The sequence below is a fragment of the Oncorhynchus mykiss genome, chromosome 9 (genome assembly GCF_013265735.2).
Source record: "Oncorhynchus mykiss isolate Arlee chromosome 9, USDA_OmykA_1.1, whole genome shotgun sequence".
NCBI lineage: Eukaryota > Metazoa > Chordata > Actinopteri > Salmoniformes > Salmonidae > Oncorhynchus > Oncorhynchus mykiss.
This window is the reverse complement of record NC_048573.1, coordinates 25,523,581-25,545,221: the sequence shown is the minus strand read 5'-3', so window position 1 is coordinate 25,545,221 and position 21,641 is coordinate 25,523,581. Positions and strand designations below refer to the sequence as shown.

At 42.6% G+C, this 21,641-nt stretch overlaps 2 protein-coding genes and 1 long non-coding RNA gene across 3 annotated transcripts; all 3 read right to left on the bottom strand.

Moving 5' to 3' along the window:
- Positions 1–3,185: 3,185 nt before the first annotated feature.
- Positions 3,186–4,241, bottom strand: LOC118966181. The gene is made up of 3 exons (XR_005053448.1): positions 4,088–4,241; positions 3,816–3,913; positions 3,186–3,448 (listed from the first exon to the last, which is right to left on the bottom strand). It is a non-coding gene; the product is annotated as an uncharacterized LOC118966181 (long non-coding RNA).
- A 4,807-nt stretch (positions 4,242–9,048) lies between these two features.
- Positions 9,049–12,792, bottom strand: LOC118936682 (fibronectin-like). Its single transcript, XM_036986934.1, has 6 exons — positions 12,782–12,792; positions 11,996–12,138; positions 11,384–11,644; positions 9,953–10,225; positions 9,679–9,776; positions 9,049–9,311 (listed from the first exon to the last, which is right to left on the bottom strand). Exons 1-6 carry the CDS (start codon positions 12,790–12,792, stop codon positions 9,234–9,236), a joined length of 864 nt encoding a protein of 287 aa, XP_036842829.1. The 3' UTR covers positions 9,049–9,233.
- LOC110531825 lies at positions 12,530–19,851 on the bottom strand. Its single transcript, XM_021615266.2, has 6 exons — positions 19,660–19,851; positions 19,489–19,559; positions 18,776–18,864; positions 17,782–18,406; positions 17,281–17,547; positions 12,530–13,202 (listed from the first exon to the last, which is right to left on the bottom strand). Exons 2-6 carry the CDS (start codon positions 19,517–19,519, stop codon positions 12,877–12,879), a joined length of 1,338 nt encoding a protein of 445 aa, XP_021470941.2. The 5' UTR covers positions 19,520–19,559; positions 19,660–19,851; the 3' UTR covers positions 12,530–12,876.
- Positions 19,852–21,641: the final 1,790 nt, after the last annotated feature.

Sequence of the window (21,641 nt, the reverse complement as noted above, 5' to 3'; positions counted from 1 at the left end):
TAATATACAGTTATTATACATCATTCACAAAGATACTATCCAACATACCAATCAAGCAACCCTTCAACAAATCAACCACCCAAACAACCAACCACTCAAACATCCAATCAATCAACTAATGCGTCATTATCCTGGGTAAAATTTCCCCTTGATACAGATCTAGGATCAGCTGCCCCTCCCCAAATCCTAACCTTAACCATTAGTTGTCTAGGGGCAACTTCTCCCAACACCATTATCATCTGTCCAAACTCACTGGTGAAGGCAATCACGGTGCTGGGCTCTCCTTTCACAAATGCGTCGGGCACCAGTGCTACCACGCTCAGCCAGAGCTTGGCGCCTGCCGGCAGTTTCGGCACCGTTAGACTTGTATTGTTCAGGTCTATGCTGTTCAGCGTCCTATAAATTAACAAGAAATAGCCTTGTGTCAATACTGTTCACACGCACTCTTGTCTTGTAGATCAGAGACTGTTCTCTGTTCCATATCGCTGGAGAATGGAGTGTGTTCTATTCATTACATTTCTATGTGAATTCCCAGGACATTTAATGCACTTGGTGCTTTCAAGACAACTGGGAAATTGGAAAAATAAATAATTCCAGTTGTTTTGAAAGTGGCAATTTCCTGATTGTTCTCAAGGTTCCCATGATCCCATGGGAAAAAAACATATGGGTCTTTTGTTTTATAAAAACATTAGCAGTAAATAGTTAAATGACATGTGTTTGGTTTGGGCTACGTGAACATTGATAGCCTGCATACTTGATAGCAGCCTACATACAGTACTTGTTACTGTTCTATGGTAGCCTACAAACTTGTTATTGACGTTTTCTTCATGCAAGACGTCCACTCTAAACCCAGAGATATTCCCTGCGGGCTGCTCCCATTGGAGGTAGACAGAGTCAGCAGTAGGATCAGACACGTTTAAGTTTGACACCTTTCCTGGCTCTGAAGGGGAAAGAAGAGATCGGTGTGTGTGTAATTTGCACTGGGTCATGTACAAATTTGAATGTCTGAAAATGATTTGGGGTGTGGTTGCATCCTAACCTTTCAATCATAATTACGTGTCAGATTCATTTTCTCAATGGAATGAAATTGACGTGGCACGCCTTATTTACTGTTTCCCCTATAGAAACTTCCCTCTAGGAAAACCAGTCAAACATTTGCAAAGGAAAAAACAACAACAAACAAAGTGTTTGTTAGGTGTTAAGCCTGTTTTAAAAGAAGCTTAAATGACAAAATGCCTGTCCCAAATAGTGTTTGGGAAATAAAGATAGACGTGGTTTTAAAAAGGTATGTCCTGCGGCTCAATTTATCCCATTCCCGGGAGCAAGCTGTTTTCAAAACGGCAATGTTTACATGAATTCCGAGTATATCCAGGGATGCACAACATCCTGAAATATATGTAGATATCTTTGTTAGAAAGAATAGTATAATTTCATTAATGGAATGATGTTGAGTGTTAAAAAAGGCTCAACTTATCCCACTCTACCCTATGGACTAGGGACTACATTGTGATAGGAAAGTGTCTCTAGGCTATATTGTTTCTGTACCGTCTAGTGTTTAGTGTCATGGGGATGTTTTTGGATTGTATACCTACCTTCCTCCTCTGGCGGAAGTTGAAGACTGAGGGTACGGTATGGTCCCTCAGTCTGACCATCTGGCCCCTCAGTCTGACCATCTGGCCCCTAAGTCTGACCATCTGGCCCGTGAGGTCAAACATGTGGGTGAAGTGCTTGCTGCGGAACAAACGTTAGGTGCTGGGGATCCACTGCTGGTCAGGACTTTGTCAGATGGGGGCAGAACACCACTGGAGCCTTCGCTCTGTGTTCCTAGGAAACCTATGGAGAAGACACAGGGGACAAGGTAGAAGTGCCATGGGGTAGGGGTTGGTTTTGGTATAGGGCACAAGTATGCTATGCAATGAAGAAATGAGAGAATAACTGCGCATGCTGATTATACACTAAGGTACAGTTTCCCGGACACAGATTAGTCCCGATCAGGACTAAAAAAATATATTTATATGGAGATTCTCCATTGAGAATGTTTTTTAGACTAGGAAAAGGCTTACGCTGTATCCAGGAAACTGGCCCATAATGTTTCTAGTTTTTAGGAAATTGTGATGATAAAACACGTCTTTCATCATTGCTCATCCTCCAAACAAAAGAGTGTCATAATTACCGGTGAAAGGAGATGCTTTTGCAGGCTATAGTGGAGAACGTCTCGCAACAGGGGAGTTGCAACACATCTTCAAAGAGAGATTGTTCGGAAATGTCCAATTCCAATAATTTGGAATTGATGGTATGGGATGTGGATCTTGACATAGGTCTAAAACATAATCTAACAACGTTAGATTTTGGAGTGGAATGTCCCTTTAACTAGCTAGCTAGTAGTACCCGTGCTTACATTCTGAGGTCAACAAGATAACTCATTAGATAGCCTTGGTTTTCACAGATATGAGAAGCCATTTAGCTCCCGAGCTATCTAGTTACTTTGAACAACTGCTGTGCTTCGTGGTTGGTTTCAGAGAATGGAAATGTTGGACAGGCATCGTCTCCGCTCACTAAGCACTTAGTTTTCACTTGTGTTTTTTAACTACTGGAATGGAGCAAAATGCTACATTGCTACATTTTAGTGCACCAATTAATTATTTTAGTGCACCAATTATTTTAGTGCACCAATGAATTACACGTTTGGGGCATTGCATCGTTGTACAATACAGTAGTTATCGATTGCTATTTGCTACAAATAGTCCAATAGTTATCCACTACCCCACGTAACATGGCCGACCAAGTTGTAAAAGAAAAACAAACAAACAGTATAGCGTCAAACAAGCAAAAATGTTTGAATCGAAAAACCAATCATCTTCAACATCAGGTGCCTTCTTGATTGAGCTGCACAGAGACTTACTAGAAAATACTTGTTTTACACTAGAAAAGCTAAGTTGATTACATAATGTAGTTTTAGCCACACCACAGTCAGATGGAGTACATTTTCATTGATTCATTTGACAATTGGTAAGAGACAATATGTTACTAAAAATGCATTTGCAAAGAAAACATGACATCTTGAAAACAAGGACAAGGAATTCAACACACATAGTGAGCTCCCAAAGTATTGGGACAGTATTTTTTTTTTGTTTTGGCTCTGTAATCCAGCACTTTGGATTTGAAATGATACAGTGACTACGAGGTTAAAGTAGATATGTACTCTGTACTCTTTAATTTGAGGGTATTTTCATTTATATCGGGTGAACCGTGCAGAAATTACAGCGCTTTTTGTATATAGTACCCCCATTTTAGGGGACCAAAAGTGTTGCGGCAAATTCCCTTAAATGTGTATTAAAGTAGTAGTATTTGGTCAAGCTTGTGTGAGATATTATGCCTCTCTCCAGTCCAGTTCCCAGAACACAATATCCATCTTCTTGTAGAACTCCTTGCGGAAATGCTCCTGCAACTGTAACAGAAATAAGGACAGACTCAGTTTTGTATGAGATGTGTTATAGGAAAACATCCATTTTATTTACTCTGCATAGTCTTTTTATTGTGTATGTGATGGGGAACACATATGACACTGAACTTCGGCAAGTTTTTTTCTATTTACTCTTACTAGCATCCCTGTCGCTGATTTTTTAAATTGTTTTTAATCAAAGATTGTTCTTGCAATGACCCTGATACAGTATGCGGTTGTCCCACCAATTCATTGTAAGTGGCTCTGGATAGGAGAGTCTGATAAAAATGACTACAATGTACATACGTAATGTGATTAAAAGGTTTGGTGATGAATGCCATGCGATTGGAGGATTTGATGATGATGACCTCACCTTTGACAGGACCTCTGTCTGTGTGCGGATGTCCTCGCAGTAGAGGGGTACGCTGGACGAACACTTCATGGTAATAGTCAGAACCCTCTTCTTAGCAACTGGCAGTGACAGACAGGCAGGCAGACAGAGAGAGAGAGTAGAGAGAGGAGAGAGAAAGGGCAATATAGAGATGTAGGGAGTTGAGACGTAAGGGAGTGATGATTAGCAAAAAACAAAGACAAACATAGTCACTATTATTATTACATTTGTAAACAAGATATTCTTTCATTTACTTGTCATCTGTGATACTGTGACCGGACTGCTTTCCTGGGTTCCCGCCTTCACTCGTACTTCGAAGTCGTAGTTGGTCCCAGCATGCAACCCATGAAATATATAGGTGGTGGCATTTTTCACAGTGACATTCTTTGTCAAATTCCAGAATTCAGTGGTGTATTTGACTAGGTACGTCAGTTCTACGCCTTGGGGGCTCCCCATGACAGGGTGACATGACTCTCACTGAAGGAGTCGATTTTGGCTGGTTCCGGTTGGACAGGAACTGTGTGCACAAGGGTGAGAAAAATATTAACTAGACGTCAACATTAAAAAGTCAACATTTCTATCCCCTTGTCTTTTTTTATTCTACCAGTATATACACTTAGGTCCTGGATAGGAGTGTCTGCTAACAAGGGCCCCAAGGCCAGTGGTCTTGGTCTCCATAACATCAGAGATCCACTACCACATTCTAAAATAGGAATGGGGTTCTTTTCTGCACATGCATCTTTCTTTCGACGCAAAACCCACCACTGTGTGCATGGTCGAGGGAACTCTATTTTCACGTCATCTGACCATAGCACCAGTTCCAATCCAAGTACCAATGGCATTTAAGAAACTCCAAGCGTTTACATTTGTTGGATGACATGAAAATAGAGCTCTTCGGCCACGCACACCAGTGGTCGGTTTCGCGATGAAAGAAAGATGCATATGCAGAAAAGAAGAAAAAAAACACTCCTACTTTAATATGGTGGTGGATCTTTGATGTTATGGGGTTATTTTGCTTCCACTGGTCCTAGGGCCCTTGTTAAGGTCAATGGCATTAGCTTTACCCAGTTCTAGGACATTTTAGCCAAAAATTTGGTCGCCTCTGCCAGGAGGCTGAAACCTGGCCTCGGGTGGTTCTTTCAGCAAGACAATAACCCCATGCACACATTAAAATCCACAAAGAAATTGTTAATTGACCACAAAATCAACGTTTTGCAATTACCATCTCAGTCTCCGAACTTGAACCCCATTGAAAACCTGTGGTTTTAATTGAAGAGGGCAGTCCATAGGCACATATGAAGGATATCAAGGATCTGGAAGGTTTCTGTATGGAGGAATGGTCTAAGATCCCTCCCACTGTGTTCTCCAATCTCATAAAACATTTTAGAAAAAGGCTCAGTGCCATAATCCTCACAAGATTAGGTATTGAAAACAGGTGGCAATAATTTTGGCCCCCATCTTTTAAAGAAAAATATATATATTATTTGTAAAACAAAACAACAAATAGTATGAAATAATATAATTTCGCCAAAATGTTGAGCATACATTATAGCTCAGTATTTGTACAGTCTTTTTTGCTCATCTTTATCAACGGTGCCAATCATTTTGGACTTGACTTGTGTTCATCTATTCAAAGAGAGAGAGAGAAAGGGAGTTAAACTAATAACTCACAAGTGAAAACTGTTCTGCTCCTTGGTTGGCTCCTGAGATACCCATTCAGAGTGGTGACTGTCACTGTATATTTGGCTCCTGCCTTCAGTCCCGTGAAGGAGAGAGGACTGGCGTTTTGCTCCTTTTTTTCGACTTCCTGTTCCAAGGCGGTTAGATTGAGCTGAACGCTGAAAGTCTCGTAGTTGCCCGTGGGAGCTGTCCAGGTCACGTTGATGGTGTACGTAGCAGGGACCAACTCTAAGTCAGTAATGCCACCTGGACCTATGGGGGTGAGAGGGAAGAGGGGAGGGTAGAGATTCATGTGAGACAAGGGGAAATACATTACAGTAACAAATTGAGCGCATCGGCTATTCCTACGATAATATACAGTTATTATACATCATTCACAAAGATACTATCCAACATACCAATCAAGCAACCCTTCAACAAATCAACCACCCAAACAACCAACCACTCAAACATCCAATCAATCAACTAATGCGTCATTATCCTGGGTAAAATTTCCCCTTGATACAGATCTAGGATCAGCTGCCCCTCCCCAAATCCTAACCTTAACCATTAGTTGTCTAGGGGCAACTTCTCCCAACACCATTATCATCTGTCCAAACTCACTGGTGAAGGCAATCACGGTGCTGGGCTCTCCTTTCACAAATGCGTCGGGCACCAGTGCTACCACGCTCAGCCAGAGCTTGGCGCCTGCCGGCAGTTTCGGCACCGTTAGACTTGTATTGTTCAGGTCTATGCTGTTCAGCGTCCTATAAATTAACAAGAAATAGCCTTGTGTCAATACTGTTCACACGCACTCTTGTCTTGTAGATCAGAGACTGTTCTCTGTTCCATATCGCTGGAGAATGGAGTGTGTTCTATTCATTACATTTCTATGTGAATTCCCAGGACATTTAATGCACTTGGTGCTTTCAAGACAACTGGGAAATTGGAAAAATAAATAATTCCAGTTGTTTTGAAAGTGGCAATTTCCTGATTGTTCTCAAGGTTCCCATGATCCCATGGGAAAAAAACATATGGGTCTTTTGTTTTATAAAAACATTAGCAGTAAATAGTTAAATGACATGTGTTTGGTTTGGGCTACGTGAACATTGATAGCCTGCATACTTGATAGCAGCCTACATACAGTACTTGTTACTGTTCTATGGTAGCCTACAAACTTGTTATTGACGTTTTCTTCATGCAAGACGTCCACTCTAAACCCAGAGATATTCCCTGCGGGCTGCTCCCATTGGAGGTAGACAGAGTCAGCAGTAGGATCAGACACGTTTAAGTTTGACACCTTTCCTGGCTCTGAAGGGGAAAGAAGAGATCGGTGTGTGTGTAATTTGCACTGGGTCATGTACAAATTTGAATGTCTGAAAATGATTTGGGGTGTGGTTGCATCCTAACCTTTCAATCATAATTACGTGTCAGATTCATTTTCTCAATGGAATGAAATTGACGTGGCACGCCTTATTTACTGTTTCCCCTATAGAAACTTCCCTCTAGGAAAACCAGTCAAACATTTGCAAAGGAAAAAACAACAACAAACAAAGTGTTTGTTAGGTGTTAAGCCTGTTTTAAAAGAAGCTTAAATGACAAAATGCCTGTCCCAAATAGTGTTTGGGAAATAAAGATAGACGTGGTTTTAAAAAGGTATGTCCTGCGGCTCAATTTATCCCATTCCCGGGAGCAAGCTGTTTTCAAAACGGCAATGTTTACATGAATTCCGAGTATATCCAGGGATGCACAACATCCTGAAATATATGTAGATATCTTTGTTAGAAAGAATAGTATAATTTCATTAATGGAATGATGTTGAGTGTTAAAAAAGGCTCAACTTATCCCACTCTACCCTATGGACTAGGGACTACATTGTGATAGGAAAGTGTCTCTAGGCTATATTGTTTCTGTACCGTCTAGTGTTTAGTGTCATGGGGATGTTTTTGGATTGTATACCTACCTTCCTCCTCTGGCGGAAGTTGAAGACTGAGGGTACGGTATGGTCCCTCAGTCTGACCATCTGGCCCCTCAGTCTGACCATCTGGCCCCTAAGTCTGACCATCTGGCCCGTGAGGTCAAACATGTGGGTGAAGTGCTTGCTGCGGAACAAACGTTAGGTGCTGGGGATCCACTGCTGGTCAGGACTTTGTCAGATGGGGGCAGAACACCACTGGAGCCTTCGCTCTGTGTTCCTAGGAAACCTATGGAGAAGACACAGGGGACAAGGTAGAAGTGCCATGGGGTAGGGGTTGGTTTTGGTATAGGGCACAAGTATGCTATGCAATGAAGAAATGAGAGAATAACTGCGCATGCTGATTATACACTAAGGTACAGTTTCCCGGACACAGATTAGTCCCGATCAGGACTAAAAAAATATATTTATATGGAGATTCTCCATTGAGAATGTTTTTTAGACTAGGAAAAGGCTTACGCTGTATCCAGGAAACTGGCCCATAATGTTTCTAGTTTTTAGGAAATTGTGATGATAAAACACGTCTTTCATCATTGCTCATCCTCCAAACAAAAGAGTGTCATAATTACCGGTGAAAGGAGATGCTTTTGCAGGCTATAGTGGAGAACGTCTCGCAACAGGGGAGTTGCAACACATCTTCAAAGAGAGATTGTTCGGAAATGTCCAATTCCAATAATTTGGAATTGATGGTATGGGATGTGGATCTTGACATAGGTCTAAAACATAATCTAACAACGTTAGATTTTGGAGTGGAATGTCCCTTTAACTAGCTAGCTAGTAGTACCCGTGCTTACATTCTGAGGTCAACAAGATAACTCATTAGATAGCCTTGGTTTTCACAGATATGAGAAGCCATTTAGCTCCCGAGCTATCTAGTTACTTTGAACAACTGCTGTGCTTCGTGGTTGGTTTCAGAGAATGGAAATGTTGGACAGGCATCGTCTCCGCTCACTAAGCACTTAGTTTTCACTTGTGTTTTTTAACTACTGGAATGGAGCAAAATGCTACATTGCTACATTTTAGTGCACCAATTAATTATTTTAGTGCACCAATTATTTTAGTGCACCAATGAATTACACGTTTGGGGCATTGCATCGTTGTACAATACAGTAGTTATCGATTGCTATTTGCTACAAATAGTCCAATAGTTATCCACTACCCCACGTAACATGGCCGACCAAGTTGTAAAAGAAAAACAAACAAACAGTATAGCGTCAAACAAGCAAAAATGTTTGAATCGAAAAACCAATCATCTTCAACATCAGGTGCCTTCTTGATTGAGCTGCACAGAGACTTACTAGAAAATACTTGTTTTACACTAGAAAAGCTAAGTTGATTACATAATGTAGTTTTAGCCACACCACAGTCAGATGGAGTACATTTTCATTGATTCATTTGACAATTGGTAAGAGACAATATGTTACTAAAAATGCATTTGCAAAGAAAACATGACATCTTGAAAACAAGGACAAGGAATTCAACACACATACAGTGAGCTCCCAAAGTATTGGGACAGTATTATTTTTTTTTTGGCTCTGTAATCCAGCACTTTGGATTTGAAATGATACAGTGACTACGAGGTTAAAGTAGATATGTACTCTGTACTCTTTAATTTGAGGGTATTTTCATTTATATCGGGTGAACCGTGCAGAAATTACAGCGCTTTTTGTATATAGTACCCCCATTTTAGGGGACCAAAAGTGTTGCGGCAAATTCCCTTAAATGTGTATTAAAGTAGTAGTATTTGGTCAAGCTTGTGTGAGATATTATGCCTCTCTCCAGTCCAGTTCCCAGAACACAATATCTATCTTCTTGTAGAACTCCTTGCGGAAATGCTCCTGCAACTGTAACAGAAATAAGGACAGACTCAGTTTTGTATGAGATGTGTTATAGGAAAACATCCATTTGATTTACTCTGCATAGTCTTTTTATTGTGTATGTGATGGGGAACACATATGACACTGAACTTCGGCTAGTTTTTTTCTATTTACTCTTACTAGCATCCCTGTCGCTGATTTTTTAAATTGTTTTTAATCAAAGATTGTTCTTGCAATGACCCTGATACAGTATGCGGTTGTCCCACCAATTCATTGTAAGTGGCTCTGGATAGGAGAGTCTGATAAAAATGACTACAATGTACATACGTAATGTGATTAAAAGGTTTGGTGATGAATGCCATGCGATTGGAGGATTTGATGATGATGACCTCACCTTTGACAGGACCTCTGTCTGTGTGCGGATGTCCTCGCAGTAGAGGGGTACGCTGGACGAACACTTCATGGTAATAGTCAGAACACTCTTCTTAGCAACTGGCAGTGACAGACAGGCAGGCAGACAGAGAGAGAGAGAGTAGAGAGAGGAGAGAGAAAGGGCAATATAGAGATGTAGGGAGTTGAGACGTAAGGGAGTGATGATTAGCAAAAAACAAAGACAAACATAGTCACTATTATTATTACATTTGTAAACAAGATATTGTTTCATTTACTTGTCATCTGTGATACTGTGACCGGACTGCTTTCCTGGGTTCCCGCCTTCACTCGTACTTCGAAGTCGTAGTTGGTCCCAGCATGCAACCCATGAAATATATAGGTGGTGGCATTTTTCACAGTGACATTCTTTGTCAAATTCCAGAATTCAGTGGTGTATTTGACCAGGTACGTCAGTTCTACGCCTTGGGATGCCTTGGGGGCTCCCCATGACAGGGTGACATGACTCTCACTGAAGGAGTCGATTTTGGCTGGTTCCGGTTGGACAGGAACTGTGTGCACAAGGGTGAGAAAAATATTAACTAGACGTCAACATTAAAAAGTCAACATTTCTATCCCCTTGTCTTTTTTTATTCTACCAGTATATACACTTAGGTCCTGGATAGGAGTGTCTGCTAACAAGGGCCCCAAGGCCAGTGGAAGCAAAATATCTCCATAACATCAGAGATCCACTACCACATTCTAAAATAGGAATGGGGTTCTTTTCTGCACATGCATCTTTCTTTCGACGCAAAACCCACCACTGTGTGCATGGTCGAGGGAACTCTATTTTCACGTCATCTGACCATAGCACCAGTTCCAATCCAAGTACCAATGGCATTTAAGAAACTCCAAGCGTTTACATTTGTTGGATGACATGAAAATAGAGCTCTTCGGCCACGCACACCAGTGGTCGGTTTCGCGATGAAAGAAAGATGCATATGCAGAAAAGAAGAAAAAAAACACTCCTACTTTAATATGGTGGTGGATCTTTGATGTTATGGGGTTATTTTGCTTCCACTGGTCCTAGGGCCCTTGTTAAGGTCAATGGCATTAGCTTTACCCAGTTCTAGGACATTTTAGCCAAAAATTTGGTCGCCTCTGCCAGGAGGCTGAAACCTGGCCTCGGGTGGTTCTTTCAGCAAGACAATAACCCCATGCACACATTAAAATCCACAAAGAAATTGTTAATTGACCACAAAATCAACGTTTTGCAATGACCATCTCAGTCTCCGGACTTGAACCCCATTGAAAACCTGTGGTTTTAATTGAAGAGGGCAGTCCATAGGCACATATGAAGGATATCAAGGATCTGGAAGGTTTCTGTATGGAGGAATGGTCTAAGATCCCTCCCACTGTGTTCTCCAATCTCATAAAACATTTTAGAAAAAGGCTCAGTGCCATAATCCTCACAAGATTAGGTATTGAAAACAGGTGGCAATAATTTTGGCCCCCATCTTTTAAAGAAAAATATATATATTATTTGTAAAACAAAACAACAAATAGTATGAAATAATATAATTTCGCCAAAATGTTGAGCATACATTATAGCTCAGTATTTGTACAGTCTTTTTTGCTCATCTTTATCAACGGTGCCAATCATTTTGGACTTGACTTGTGTTCATCTATTCAAAGAGAGAGAGAGAAAGGGAGTTAAACTAATAACTCACAAGTGAAAACTGTTCTGCTCCTTGGTTGGCTCCTGAGATACCCATTCAGAGTGGTGACTGTCACTGTATATTTGGCTCCTGCCTTCAGTCCCGTGAAGGAGAGAGGACTGGCGTTTTGCTCCTTTTTTTCGACTTCCTGTTCCAAGGCGGTTAGATTGAGCTGAACGCTGAAAGTCTCGTAGTTGCCCGTGGGAGCTGTCCAGGTCACGTTGATGGTGTACGTAGCAGGGACCAACTCTAAGTCAGTAATGCCACCTGGACCTATGGGGGTGAGAGGGAAGAGGGGAGGGTAGAGATTCATGTGAGACAAGGGGAAATACATTACAGTAACAAATTGAGCGCATCGGCTATTCCTACGATAATATACAGTTATTATACATCATTCACAAAGATACTATCCAACATACCAATCAAGCAACCCTTCAACAAATCAACCACCCAAACAACCAACCACTCAAACATCCAATCAATCAACTAATGCGTCATTATCCTGGGTAAAATTTCCCCTTGATACAGATCTAGGATCAGCTGCCCCTCCCCAAATCCTAACCTCAACCATTAGTTGTCTAGGGGCAACTTCTCCCAACACCATTATCATCTGTCCAAACTCACTGGTGAAGGCAATCACGGTGCTGGGCTCTCCTTTCACAAATGCGTCGGGCACCAGTGCTACCACGCTCAGCCAGAGCTTGGCGCCTGCCGGAAGTTTCGGCACCGTTAGACTTGTATTGTTCAGGTCTATGCTGTTCAGCGTCCTAGAAATTAACAAGAAATAGCCTTGTGTCAATACTGTTCACACGCACTCTTGTCTTGTAGATCAGAGACTGTTCTCTGTTCCATATCGCTGGAGAATGGAGTGTGTTCTATTCATTACATTTCTATGTGAATTCCCAGGACATTTAATGCACTTGGTGCTTTCAAGACAACTGGGAAATTGGAAAAATAAATAATTCCAGTTGTTTTGAAAGTGGCAATTTCCTGAATGTTCTCAAGGTTCCCATGATCCCATGGGAAAAAAACATATGGGTCTTTTGTTTTATAAAAACATTAGCAGTAAATAGTTAAATGGCATGTGTTTGGTTTGGGCTACGTGAAAAATGATAGCCTACATACTTGATAGCAGCCTACATACAGTACTTGTTACTGTTCTATGGTAGCCTACAAACTTGTTATTGACGTTTTCTTCATGCAAGACGTCCACTCTAAACCCAGAGATATTCCCTGCGGGCTGCTCCCATTGGAGGTAGACAGAGTCAGCAGTAGGATCAGACACGTTTAAGTTTGACACCTTTCCTGGCTCTGAAGGGGAAAGAAGAGATCGGTGTGTGTGTAATTTGCACTGGGTCATGTACAAATTTGAATGTCTGAAAATGATTTGGGGTGTGGTTGCATCCTAACCTTTCAATCATAATTACGTGTCAGATTCATTTTCTCAATGGAATGAAATTGACGTGGCACGCCTTATTTACTGTTTCCCCTATAGAAACTTCCCTCTAGGAAAACCAGTCAAACATTTGCAAAGGAAAAAAACAACAACAAACAACAGTTTGCAGTAACTTACTGGTGTAGGAGGAGATGTTCAGTGGGTCTCCCTCAATGGACTCGTCCTCCACTTTGGCGTTGACATAAAATGTGTAGTACCCCCCCGGTATCAGGCCTTTCACCACAGCGCTCTCTGTGTGTGTGGTCATTTTCAGATGAGGTTGACCCCTCACCTGGATGTAGTAGAAGTCACGGTTACCCTCAGGAGCGGACCAGGACAGGGCGATGTTGGTTTCTGAGACCTTGGTGACGTTGAGGTATTTGATCACATCAGGCTCTGAGAGAGAATGAATGATCAGTAGTCGGCATAATCATCATCTCCACTGATATCGATGCCTTAACATTGTTATACCATTTTAATAACCATCTACGCATATAGTGCCATTAGAAACTAGACTTAATCCACATTTTGTTGTTACAGCCGGAACTCAAAATGTACTAAATGGATTTCTCTCACCCATTTACACAGAATGCCCCATAATGACAAAGTGAAAACAGTTTTTTTTTAGAAATGTTAGCAAATGTATTAAATACAGACATCTAATTTACATTAGTATACACAATACTTTGCTATGACTCTCCAAGTTGAGTTTAGGTGCATCCAATTTCCTTTGCTTATCCTCGAGATATCACTATAACTTTATTGGAGTCCACCTGTGGCCAGTTCAAATGCTTGGACATGATTTAGAAAGTAACACCTGTCTCCACTCATCGGGCCAGTTTATTAGGTACACCACCCCGTTCACAAAAAAATGAATCGCTCCTACAGACAGTGAGTCGTGTGGCCGTGGCTTGCTATATAAAGCAGGCAGAGGCATTCAGTTACTGTTCGATTGAACGTTAGAATGGGCAAAACAAGTGCCCCGAGCGACTTTGAGTGTGGTATGATCTTCAGTGCCAAGCACCCCGGATCTAGTATCTCAGAAACAGCCGCCCTCCTGGGCTTTTCACGCAAGACATTGTCTAAGGTTTACCGAGAATGGTGCGACACAGAAAAAACATCCAGTCAGCGGCAGTCCTATGGGGGGCAAACAGCTTGATGATGAGAGGTCGAAGGAGAAGGGCGAAAATCATGCAAGCTAACAGGTTGGGCCACAAACAGACAAATAACAGTTCACAATTCATCTATCCTTGTCACGGGTGGCCTATTGCAGCAGACGACCACACATGGCTTCCACTCCGATCAGCTAAAAACAAGAAGTGGCTCCAGTGGGCACACAATCACCAACACTGGACTATTGAAGAGTGAAAAATATTGCCTGGTGCGACGAATCCCAGTTCCTGTTACGTCATGCTGATGGCAGACTCAGGATTTGGCGTAAGCAGCATGAGTCCATGGACCCATCCTGCCTGGTGGTACAGGATGGGTACAGGCTGGTGGCAGTGGTGTACTGGTGTGAGGAATGTTTTTCTGGGACAGGTTAGGTCCCTTGATACAAATTGAGAAACGATTGAGCGCCACAGTGTATCTGAACATTGTTGCTGACCAAACCCAATAGAGGATCTTTGAGATGAGATGGACTGTTCGCAGCATGAATGTACCGCCGTCCAACCTGCAGCAACTGCGGGATGCCATTGCGTCAGCATGGACCAAAATCCCTGTGGAACATTTGACACCTTGTAGAATCCATGCCCTAAAGAATTCAGGCTGTTCTGGAAGCCAAGTGGGGGAAAGACCCGGTTCTAGATGGGTGTGCCTCAAACTCGCCGGTGAGTGTATAGAAGGTCCCACAGTTGACAGTGCATGTCAGAGCAGTAACTATACCATGAAGTCCAAGGAACTGTCCGTAGATCTCAGAGAAAGAATTGTGATGAGGCATTCAGAAAGTATTCAGACCCCTTCCCCTTTTCCACATTTTGTTACGTTACAGCCTTATTCTAAAATGGATATTTAAAAAAAAAAAAAATCAATCTACACACAACACCCCATAATGACAAAGGGCCTTGGTCAGGGAGATGACCAAGAACCCGATGGTCAGTCTGACAGAGCTCTAATGTTCTTCTGTGGAGATGGGAGAACCTTCCAGAAGGACAAACATCTCTACAGCACTCCACCCATCAGGCCTTTATGGCAGTGGCCAGATGGAAGCCACTCCTCAGTAAAAGGCACACGACAGCTCACTTGGAGTTTGCCAAAAGGCACCAAAAGAACGTTCAGACCATGAGAAACAAGATTCTCTGGTCTGATGAAACCAAGATTGAACTCTTTGGACAGAATGCCAGGCGTCACATCTGGTGGAAACCTGGCACCATCCCTACGGTGAAGCCTGGTGGTGGCAGCACCATGCTGTGGGGATGTTTTTCAGCAACAGGGACTGGGAGACTAGTCAGGATCGAGGGAAATATTAACGGAGCGTACAGAGATCCTTGATGAAAACCTGCTCCAGAGCACTCAGGACCTCAGACTGGATCGAAGGTTCACCTTCCAACAGGACAACGACCCTAAGCACACAGTCAAGACAACGCAGGAGTGGCTTCGGGACGAGTCTCTGAATGTCATTGAATGGCCTAGCCTGAGCCTGGACTTGAACCCAATCGAACATCTCTGGAGAGACCTGAAAATAGAGCAGCAACGCTCCCCGTCCAACCTGACAGAGCTTGAGAGGATCTGCAGAGAAGAATGGGAGAAACTGCCAAAATACAGGTGTGCCAAGCTTGTAACGTCACACCCAAGAAGACTCAAGGCTGTAATCGCTGCCAAAGGAGATTCAACAAAGTACTGAGTAAAGGATCTAAATACTTATGTAAATGTGATCACTTTTTTTTAAATACAAAAACAAAAAAATATTTTGCTTTGTCATTATGGGGTATCGTATGTAGATTGATGAGGGGAAAAACTATTTAAGGATGTAACGTAACAACATTTGGAAAAGGTCTAGGTGTACGAATGCACTGTATCTGTCATTTCTAGAGTGTTGAAAGTTTCCAAGAGCACATGGTCTCCATCATTGGGAAATGGAAGAAGTATGGAAGTACCCAGACTGCCTAGAGCTGGCCATCCGACCAAACCGAGCAACCGGGCAAGAAGGACCTTGGTCATGGAGGTGACCAAAAACCCAATGACCACTCTGACAGAACTACAGAGTTCCTTGGCTGAGATGGGGGAACCTGCCAGAAGGACAACAGTCTCTACAGTACTTCACCAGTCTGGGCTTTATGGTTGGGTGGCAAGAACAGAAGCTACTCCTTAGATCAGAGGTGGGCAGTCCTCGAGGGCCTGATTGGTGTCACAGTTTTGCCCCAACCCCAGCTAACACCCCTGACTCCAATAATCACCAAATCATGATCTTCAGTTTAGAATGCAATTTGATTAATCAGCTGTGTTTGCTAGGGATGGAGAAAAAGTGTGACACCAATCAGGCCCTCAAGGACTGGAGTTGCCCACCCCTGCTTTAGATAAAGGCACATGACAGCATGCATGGAGTTTGCAAAAATACATTTGAAAGACTCAGAGCCTAAGGCAAAATATTCTGTGGTCTGGAGAAAACCAGTCTAACACCATCCCTACAGTGAAGCATGGTGGTGACAGCATCATGCTATGAGGGTGATTTTCAGCAGCAGGGCCTGGGAGACTGGTAAGGATAGAGGGAACAATGAATGGTGCCAAATACAGACAAATCCTTGATGAGAACCTGCTTCAGAGTGCTAACAACCCTAGGCTGGGGGCAACGATTTACATTCCAACATTGCAATGACCCCAAGCATACAGCCAAAGCAATGTGGCAATGGCTCCAGAACAAGAATGTGAAAGTCCTTGAGTGGCCCAGCCAATGCCCAGACTTGAATCCCATTGAAAATCTGTGGAAAGACTTGAAGATTGCTGTTCACCGCTACTCCCCATCTAAGATCTTGAGAAAATCTACAAGGAAGAATGGGAGAAAATCCCCAAATCCAGATGTGCAAAGCTGATACAGACCTACCCAAGACTGGTCAATGCTGTAATCGCTGCCAAAGGTGCTTCTACAAAGTATTAACTCAGGGTTGTGAATGCTTATGTAAATAAGATATTTCTGTATTTAATTTTCAATAAATGTGCAAACATTTCTAAAAACATATTTTCACTTTGTCATTATGGGGTATTGTGTGTAGATGGTTTAAATATATATTTTTCTCAACCATTTAGAATTCAGGCTGTATGTAACACAACCAAATGTGAAATTAGTCAAGGGGTATGAATACTTTCTGAAGGCACTGTACATGTAATTTCTATCTATCTAGCATCTACACTACTACAAGTTTTAGTAGTAGTTGTACAGTAGCAGTATTAGCAGTAATAGTGGTTGTAGCATTAACAGCAGTTGTAGTGGCCCTATTCAACAGTGACATTTGATACTAGTGCTATTCCCCATACTCACTGGTGTAGAAGGAGACGTTCTGTGGGTTGAGGTCCCTTCCACACTTAATGGGGAACACCTGGACGTTGTACTGGGTGCCGGCGGTGAGGTTGGAAAGGTCGTAGGTCAAGTAAGCCCGGTTCAAGTTGCTGTGGTTTAGGGTCAGGTTGTAGTCAGAGGAGTTGACCTCCACCCTGTAGTCGCTGATGTCACCAGGCCCGCGGGTCCAATGCAGAGTCCCGCTGTGTAGGGTCTTGTTGGTCATGGTGGCGTTCCCGTAGAAACGGTCTACATACACAGGTGAGATGCGGTTGTTGATCGGGGTGGGTTGGGTGAGGGGGTAAGAGAAGGTGACAAAGACGGGGGAAAAGGATGCGAGTCAAATAGAAAACATATCAATATGATTACCAGTAAGTATTACACCCCCCAACATCAGCATCTCAATCTACTTCCCAGAAAGCCAACATCACACTAAATTCAATTTTTTAAAGAAGAAAAATAAATTAAACCCCCCCCCCCTACCTTCATAGCAGATATAGGGGGTAGGCTTTGAGCAGATTTGATCAAACCAAAGTCCAAAACTGTATAGGGCTATGCACTGGTTCTCATCTGTGTCCGTCTCATTCGTCCCACTGATGCCACCAGTAACTCCTGTAAAGAACGTTGGTCCCGTAGTCATTTCAGATGTCATCGTTGTCACCTCTGTTGCCATTGTTGTCCTCTCAGTTGTCTCTATCAGTTTCATCTTTGCCATGGCTTCCATCGTTGATAACGTTGTCATGTTTTCATCCTCTGGGAAAGGGCCATCTGTATCATTACCGTAACCAGTATCATTGTAGCTACCGGCAGCAGTAGGTGCCGGGGTAACATTGGTAGGCTTGCTCTCATTGGCGCAGGAACACCCACATTCATTGGGGAGGCTGGAGCCGTAGTTAACTTTCATCACATGGTCCTTGGGCTTGGAGAGTACGGGGTGGCCAGGGTACCAGTTCTGGAAGGTGAGGGGGTCTCCGTTGGACCAGCTGGACCAGGGGTAGGAGTCATTGCGGATAGTCTTGCGGAGGCCGATCCAGTAACTAGAGTTTAGGTTCTGGACGAGTTGCAGGTTGTTGTCAGGGGTGAGGCTCACCAGCTCTTTATAGCACACCTAACATGACAAAGTTATTATGAGTTATATCAGGGGTGGCTATTACTGGGTCCTGGAGGGCCAGAACGGGTGCAGGCTTTTGTTCCAGTCCAGCACTAATATTTGATATCATCATCGTCCTCAACCTAGTCACTGGTTTAACCAGGCATTTTAAAGCTAGGTTGGAGAAAAACCTGCACACACTTAGGGAGCCCCCAGAATAAAACATTTAAATAAAAGTTCATTGTTCAATCAGTATTGTTATAATTGTCATTATTGCAAATATATATGTAAAATCAGTATCTGTTTTTTTTGGTCCTCCAATAATCGGTATCGGCGTTGAAGAATCATAATCGGTCGACCTCTACTCTCTATATCTTTGTGTTCTACCTGGCAGTGGAGTCTGGCCTGTTCCCAGGTGGATGAGTTCGACTGGAGGAAGTACTGCCGCTCAGCTAAACAGCACACCACCAACACAGCTGGGAGAGAGGGAGAGAGAGAGAAAACTCCAGATCATATTCAGCTAACAGGCATTTTCCTCTTCAGTATGCTGATCAATGACCCTATTCAGCCAAGGACCTATGGTTGAAACATGTTAAAATGTTATTTATTTTAGCTCCTAACATTCAGGCTTGTATTCATAAAACATCTCCAAATTGGAGTGCTGATCGAGGATCATTTTTGCCTTTTAGATCATAGACGCTTTATGAATACGGGTTATTGATTAGATGAGTAAACTGATGCCACCGGTGGTTCATATCAACACAACTGGGCGCCATTGGATGCCTTTTATTTATGGGATGTCTTTACATGACATTTTCATATGTCGGATCGCCACTCAAGGATGTTTTGGATACATTATTCGCCAAACAGAATATCTCTTATAAATGTCACTTGGCATTTTGAATAATTAAGCAACTCTCTCATTCTTGCGTCATTCTTTGTGGTTTAAAGCTGCCAAATACAATATTTGTTTCATAGATAGTACTCTGATCTACAATTGACTTACTGCTTGTTTCTTTACACCTTACAAGGTTCACCTTTAAAACATTAATTTACACATGAGAATGAATGCATTTGTCAAAAGCAGGACTTGAGCTCACCCCATAATAACAGATGTTGAATCCTGTCCATTCTTCAACAGATGGGATACAGACTTCTTCGTTCTGGGTACCTATTTGGATATTCACACTTGAATACATTTAAATCAGACAAGTAGCTGTTGAAATCCACAAAATGTATCCAACGTACAGATTTAAATCAGTATCACAAACCCTCTCAAGCAGAACAAAATCAAACCAACTGCGGGCACAGCATTTGATCTACTGAAATGTGCAGGCACCTTCTTCCTCACTCCCTATTTCTGAACATAAATTCCCCTATTGTGATGGTTAGGTCATTTAAGGGAAATGGGAATTTGAATATGGGTACACAGACTACATTCAGAATGGGAGGGTGGAGGGAGAAGACTCAGAGGGAGTACTATCGAAAAACATATGAAGAGCTCAAGAGAAACAAATGACATGGGATTAGGGCCAGGAGTTTTTTTCCAGAGACCTAACCTGGAAAAACATTGTGCCCTAGTTATTGTCTATGGCTATAACTGGTCAGGTTAAACTACTGTCCCCACATGGGATGTAATCATTAGTCCAAACAAGTTGCCCAAACAGAACATTTGCAAATAAAACAAGAGTTTCTATTGAATAAATTCAGATAGGTCCCTCCGCGTTCCGTTAAAAAAAACGTTTTTACAACAGAATCGGCTAAATGAATCGTGTCACAACAAGCTATGGTGCCATCACCACAGCTTCTCTCGAATCAACAACCACTCCAAAACAGATGTCAATCATCTAGATCTGTGTTTCTTAATGCTGGTCCCGCACATTTTTTCGCACTAGCATTTCACACCCACATTTCACACCCACAATCAGGTGTGTAGAGCAACAGGCAAAAAAATTATTTGCACACCTTTGGGTACCAAAGACCAGGATTAAGAAAAACTGATCTAGATAGAATACCGGTGAAAACTACACTCGGTTGCCAGTTTATTTGGTACACCACCCCATTCACAAAAATGGTTCGCTCCTACAGGCAGCAAGTCACATAGTCGTGACTTGCTATATGAAGCAGGCAGACAGGCATTCAGTTAGTGTTCGATTGAACGTTAGAATGGGCAAAACGAGTGACCTAAGCGACTGAGCGTGGTATGATCGTCGGTGCCTGGTGTGCCGGTTCTAGTATCTCAGAAACAGCCGGCCTCCTGGGATTTTCACAAACGGGTTTACCGAGAATGATGCGACAGCTCATTGATGAGAGGTCGAAGGAGAATGGCAAGCATTGCCACAAACAGGCAAATAACTGCGCAGTTCAAGACGGGTGTGCAGAACAGCATATCAGAACGCACAAGTCGTCAGCCCTTGTCTCGAATGGGCTATTGCAGTTGACCATACCGGGTTCCACTCCTTGGAGCTAAAACCAAGAAACGGCTCCAGTGGGCACGCGATCACAAACACTGGACAATTGAGTGGAAAAACGTTGCCTGGTCCAAACAAATCTCAGTTCCTGTTGCATCATGCTGATGGTAGTCATGATTTGGATTAAACTTGAGTCCATGGCCCCATCCTGCCTGGTATCAATGGTACAGGCTGGTGGCAGTGGTGTACTGGTGTAGGGAATGTGTTCCTGGGACATGTTAGGTCCCTTGATACTTCATGACCTGAAGAATTCAGGCTGTTCTGGAGCCAAAGGGGGGAGGGGGGGTTCTGGCCACAGTGTATATCCATCCCATTTAAGACTGGCTCCCTTAAGCAAATAAAATGGAAGTACAAAGACGTATTAGTTTCATGGATGCAAGACAGATACTTGGTTTTGCATTATTCCTCCAGACATGCAAAGCATTGGACAATGTATTCTTGGCTGATGTGTACACACAGCAGTGGATAAAAGGAATGGACAAGGGTCAGGTACATCTGAAATGCAAAGCTAGTTTACGACAGTACTAACGACACTTGAAATTTGCCTTTGTGATCCAAGCCAAGCCGAGCAGTACTGTGCTGGTCTGGTTACACATCCACCATAGTTGCTGGAACCATGATGGAAGCAATGTGAAAAATAATATATTTGGGCCCAGCACAGTTCAGGTCCATATGATGGTATAAAAAAAATAGTCTCATTACAGAGCCTTAACTAATAGAGTGGCTAGTCAGGACAAGCAAGATTTGGTTCTGGTTCCGAGATGTAAATGGGTCTGTCATCA

What these genes read in the sequence shown, in the direction of transcription:
- LOC110531825 (XM_021615266.2), bottom strand. Translation starts at nt 19,519, where the DNA reads ATGGACAGGATTCAACATCTGTTATTATGGG. An exon ending in TCAACATCTGTTATTATGGG is followed by an intron (nt 18,865 to 19,488) that starts GTGAGCTCAAGT and finishes CCTCTCTCCCAG; the next exon opens with CTGTGTTGGTGGTGTGCTGT. An exon ending in AGGCCAGACTCCACTGCCAG is followed by an intron (nt 18,407 to 18,775) that starts GTAGAACACAAA and finishes TTGTCATGTTAG; the next exon opens with GTGTGCTATAAAGAGCTGGT.
- LOC118936682 (XM_036986934.1), bottom strand. An exon ending in CACCGTGATTGCCTTCACCA is followed by an intron (nt 11,645 to 11,995) that starts GTGAGTTTGGAC and finishes TCACCCCCATAG; the next exon opens with GTCCAGGTGGCATTACTGAC. An exon ending in AGACAGAGGTCCTGTCAAAG is followed by an intron (nt 9,312 to 9,678) that starts GTGAGGTCATCA and finishes TTTCTGTTACAG; the next exon opens with TTGCAGGAGCATTTCCGCAA.